The sequence below is a fragment of a genome, unplaced genomic scaffold (assembly GCF_019419815.1).
Source record: "Pyrus x bretschneideri cultivar Hongxiangsu unplaced genomic scaffold, Pyrus_bretschneideri_v1 Contig22, whole genome shotgun sequence".
Classification (NCBI taxonomy): Eukaryota; Viridiplantae; Streptophyta; class Magnoliopsida; order Rosales; family Rosaceae; genus Pyrus; species Pyrus x bretschneideri.
Window position 1 is genome coordinate 212752 of NW_025999524.1, and position 5585 is coordinate 218336.

The 5585-nt window shown below is 37.7% G+C and overlaps 1 protein-coding gene across 1 annotated transcript; it reads right to left on the reverse strand.

Moving 5' to 3' along the window:
* Positions 1 to 513: 513 nt before the first annotated feature.
* On the reverse strand, positions 514 to 2649 carry LOC103949871 (E3 ubiquitin-protein ligase AIRP2). Its single transcript, XM_009361005.3, is given in 6 exon segments — positions 514 to 1195; positions 1324 to 1438; positions 1441 to 1560; positions 1652 to 1709; positions 1825 to 1987; positions 2383 to 2649. Coding segments are annotated over 6 exon segments (747 nt in total). The 5' UTR covers positions 2466 to 2649; the 3' UTR covers positions 514 to 987.
* Between the last annotated feature and the right edge of the window lie 2936 nt (positions 2650 to 5585).

Below are 5585 nucleotides of genomic sequence, written 5' to 3' on the forward strand. Positions count from 1 at the left end.
TTTGTGGCCTTAGCAATTTTACCATACTGATTTTGTTGGGCAGAACACTGTGATAGGAATATTGCATGCCAACAACTACATAAAACAAACTTGGTTTAGCTGTGCCAGAAGTTACTCAACCAGGTCTCTTAAAGATGCAGTTCAAGGTAATTCAAGCCATCCAGTGAAGTTTAACAGCATGATTTAACATAAAGGCATAGTAGTTTGCTTCCTGTTGAGGGGATGATATGTGTTTGTTCATCATCACAAGGTAGGCACAAAGGTATCCCCTCTTCGAGCATTCGGCTATCCTCACGGTATAGGCGATCTCCCCTCCTACACTTACCGATGCCCAGCGGGGAAAATCTACTGGTGGCGACTTCTGGAGCTGGATTGGAGCACAATCAAGCTCAGGATTGTTGCTCTTTAAAACAATATCCTGGCCACATAACCAACTCCCTCAAGGTTAATCTTATTCAAAGTAAAACCTATGATTCTACTAACGCCATCTCTAATGCACCGGAGACTTAAAACTCGTATATAATGAAATTTCATTAAAATGAAGTTCCATCGTGACATTACATTCTTAACAAAATAATTCTTGTGTGAACTTTATCATTATTTTATAAGAGATCATCAAGTAATGAGCAGAGACCATGAATTGCCTTCCATTCCAACACTCAGGTTTCAAAAAGCTGAGTTGAATGCCAAGCTTACCTCTTATACATATTAATCTTTGAATATCTGGTGCTTCCGCCAGAGACTTGCAGGTGCCTTGGTCATTGGAGACGGGCAGGATGCTGCCAGATGCAACTCAAGATTCTCCAAAGCTACCTGCTTATCGTCTGAAAACAGGCATTCGGTATTTTAGTTGACTATATACAGCTACAATGAGACAGCTCGTCAACCCGCCATGGCAGTTTACATAGAACTTCCCTATATTAGACTATATATACATTGAGGTAACGAGTAATCTGTGTACTTGCAACTTCATTCTTCCTTTGTGAGTCAGAGCATGTAATCATATACCACAATAGGTGTTGCCGGCACAACAACAGGTAGATTTTCAATATAAAGATAGAAACGTCTTAGGTTCTCCTTCGCAAGGGTCACTGCATCAATAACATCGCCGATGCTAGTGAGAACCCACAAATCTCTGGAGCTGACTCTCTTTAGGCTGCCGCGGCAAAAAGGGCAGGATTTCGATCTTGCATTCCTGGAATTCAGGCACATTACAGAATATATATTTTCCACAGGATATCATCACCTCACAGTCACAGGTAAGTAAAATGATCTTCAGTTTTCGTTAATAAGCGAACAAGTGAAAATGGAAATTGATCATACCAATCATGGAAGCAGGTGATGCACATGGAATGTCCACAGTTGGGCAACACCATTTTCGTACAGTTTTCCATGCATATCCCACATTCATCATCTCTCTCTAGATCGTTATCCGAAGCTTCCTCCGGTCTTCCATCCTCTTTCTGCCCAAAACATCTGTGCATCGGCTTCTCTTATTATTATTATCTTCCAGTTCGTTAAATTCACCTTCGAGTTGTCTAAGATAAGGGTATATTACAGCTGCAATGATTTCCAGCAAAATGCGCTGAGATGTCGAAACAAATTTTTCCGAGTACATTTTTAATAAGAAGCAAACAAGAGAATAGCATACCATAAAATTCCCTTAAAGTGGCGACCTGTTCTTTGGAGGACAACGAAGGCATTCCATCCTGTACAATATCATAAGCTTAATTTCGGTCTTTAGGTGACAAAAGATTTCTTTCTGCAGGAGGCAAGGCTACCACGAAATATAACGAATAAAGCATGAAACCGAGAGCAGCCCACCTTGTATACAAGGATGTGGAGAAGGCCTAAATAATTGGGAAGTATATCAGTGCAACGACAATCCATCCATTCAATGAGATACAGGAAGAAAGGTGCAAAGGGGCTATAAGACAATCTCATTTGGATACAGTTCCCACCATAATCTCCAGGAAGAGCAGCTGCCCTGCAAAAATCCCATCTCAAAAACCAATGAAAAAAAAAAGATCAAAATATATTTGAACCTCATCTGGGTGTAAATTGGCAACATAAAAGCAGTAATGTATATAAAGCTGGAGAGTTTCTCACCTAAAAAACAGCCTTAAGGAAACAGTGTTAAACTTAAATGCCAAAAGGAAAATTAAGCAGCAAACTTGTCCTTCTCTCTCAAATGACAAACACCACCCAACAACCATAATTCAGTTAAATTAACCACCCAACAGAACAAACCACCCAGAAGAGGAAAATGCACATGGATTATCCACAGTTTTGATTGATCACCAATCAAGAACCAAACTTGATCATAAAGAAATAAACACCAACAAAAAAAAAAAAAGATTTTTAGAGAAAAGAGAGACTCACAAGGTATTGGCATGTTGGATATCAGCTTCAAGAGCTTTGATGGATTCTCCATAAGAAGACTTGCAGGCCTGAGCTTGCCACATATGTTCTTTCTCTTCTCACTTTTGAGTTTTGGGAAGGAAAAACAGAGAGAAGGGAAATAGAAGAAACACAAAAGGAGGAAAGAGGGTGGGGGATAAGATGAAAAGAGTAGACTTTTGTTTTTGGGTGGAGTTGGTTTGGTTTTTGTTTTTGTTGGTGAATTATGTTGGAGGTTGGAGACATTTGATGGTGGGGTTTATAAAAAACAGGAGAGAGAGAGAGAGAGAGAGAGAGAGAGGGAAAGAGAGGCAAAGGCGTTGCTTAGTGATCAAACCTTTTCACACTTGAAGAAAGGGATGCCTTCTCTTTCATTATTTTATCTACTTAGTGAGGTTTGGGCTCCTACTTGCCCCTTCCATCCAACTCCAAGACCAACTCTGACTTTTGATAATTGATACTTTGGATTAAAGTCCTCCTTAATCGATGTTGTCAAAGAATAAAACCACCCACTTTTGGTACTAACGTATATTATTAATCAAAGTATTAAGCTCCTACTTATATCTATGTTGGTAACCTTTTGGTGCCATCGCCATGTAATGCTAATTAGGAAAATGTTAGGGAGATCAATTTTCGTACCACATTTATGTATCATTTGATGTTGCAAGTTATATGTACATGGCACGTCAATTAATTAATTAATTTATTAGATATTGATTATATTCATCACACATGTAATGGTACACCAATGTGGTATAAATATGTGGTTTCCCTAACAATACTCATGGTATTAATACAGTAGTATTATAATACATGTATTTATTTTATATTTATTAATATTATGTATTTGAAAATTAACTATATTTTCACTCATATATGACATGGCCAAAGCTCCATTTTCAACAACACTGATGTTGTCTCCAACTCGGTAATTACTGTCTGCAAAATCCGTTTGATGTGGGGTTATAATATTTAAACTCTTATTTTCCCAAAAATATAATCGATGCGGGATGTTTCAACACGCACATCCTTAACATTACTCTCTTACTCTTAGTATCAAAATAGCCACATTGTGCTGTGCACAACACAGCCACAATAAATTGAATTATGCTTTGCATGAACTAGCAATGAGAACATAAGTAACTTTCAATCGTTGATGTATATTTGAATACACAGTCGACCCGATTGATTAATACGTGTTTAGTGTGTGAGGCCAGAAGTGATGAATAGTGACCAAGTCTTGGGTGTCAAATAAATATAGTGGACCCTTAGAATGGACTTCAGCCCATCATTTACTTTTAAGGTTTGAGCTTGGCCTTTAAACTTTGTTGCTACTCTGTGCTGTGCCTAGACTTGGACACTTGGGCCCAATAGAGATGTAGAGGATATCTTCTGCTTTGATAAGCCTCCCAAGAATGCAACAGCAATGTACACAATAAATGGTGATCTTAAGTCTATCTACTCGACTGAGAATGGATTAATTTCTCATGGAAAATATTTGGCTTCTCATCTATGTATAATTTTTTCTTAGTTTTTTTTTTTTTTTTTTTTAACAAACGATATTATCTACATTACAGGTAAGTAGTGAGCTAAGTCTCACAATGAACTAGTAATAATGTGATTTAAATTTGTCTTTGGCGATAATCGAACCTAAGACCCTGTCATTTACCAATGATGAGGAATACCACTAGAGCGTAGTACTAAGTGTCAGATTTCTTTTAAAAGTGCTAAAATTGTTTTACGATAATTGAACTCTTAAAATACTTTGGCACAAAAATAAAAAGTTCTTTTAAAGAAACGCATGTTCTTTGAGAAGCATTTCCATTTACTTCAAAGTTGCACTTGGATTGTTTTTTTTTTTTTTTTTGAACAAAATATATTATCTACATTAAGGAGGAGGGGATAAGCTTAGTCTATAATGGCCTAGCAATAATATGGTTTAAATTCATATTTGGCGAGAATCGAACATAAGACCTCTCACTTACAAGTGAAGAATAATACTATTAGGGGGCGTTTGTTTGCCCTCACTAAGTCGGACTGGACTGGACTGGACTAGCTATTAGTCCAATACTGTGTTTGTTCCATGCTGGGACTAACATTAATGAGACTAAAGGGGACTAGCATGGACAAAACCCTTCACTAAGAGGTCTTAGCGAGACCCCCCAATAACCATGGGACTAGCTAAGACTATCCTCTCTTTCTCGTCCTCGTCATGCTCAACGACCACTCCCGACAGACTCCTCGTCATCTCCGGTCACCGAGATCAATCATGAACTTTCCGACTCTCTTTCAGATCCATTTCACAACCAACTTTCATATAAAATATACAAAATTGAAGCTGGGAGTGATAAGATTACGATTCTACCTGAATCAAGGCCAAAATATAGTCGAATGTGGCCGAAAAATGGCCTAGAAGTCTCGGCCTGTTTGGGCTTCTTCAAATCCATGACAGATTCGAGCATGCAAAGCTAAGATCTCGGTCCAGGGATGGTGATGAATTTTTTGACGGTGTTAACTTCATCCAATTTAACAAGGGTTGGCTGGAAAACACATCGGAAAACTTGCAACTCGTCAGGAAAATTGGAGCCGTGAGGTTCCGTTCGAACAACGCATAGCTAGAGAAGGAGGGAGGACAGAGAAATAGAGACTGGAATCGATAAGAAGTTTGACCAGAAATGAGAAAGAGACATGAATTGAGAGGTCTGAGAGGAAAAAAAGAGGGAGAGGGTGGGACGAAGAATTGAGAGAAGAGGAAGAGAGTGGGACAGAAATGGTAGGAAAAGATGGAGAAAAAGATAAGATCATAATAAAATATTAATAATTTATATATTAAATAATATAATATTAGAATTTGTTATTATCCAGCTTCTTAGTCCAATACTGCACCAAACGCTTCACTAAGTTAGTCCAGTTTAGTCTAGTCTAAGCCAGTCCAGCTTAGTCCTTGAAGCTAATCCAGTCCGAGATAGTCCAGCGCAACAAACGCCCCCTTAGACCTTAGTATTAAGTGTGAATTTTTTATTTTGTGTATAATGACATTATAAATTTACAAGCGTTTTAGTCATCCAAGTAAGTCGAACTTGATACATTTACAATTAAAAAAAAAAATATATTAAACTGTAATATTAATAATGCACATGTATATGATCTACCTTTTGGGTTGCTATTAACTTATTAGTGATAAT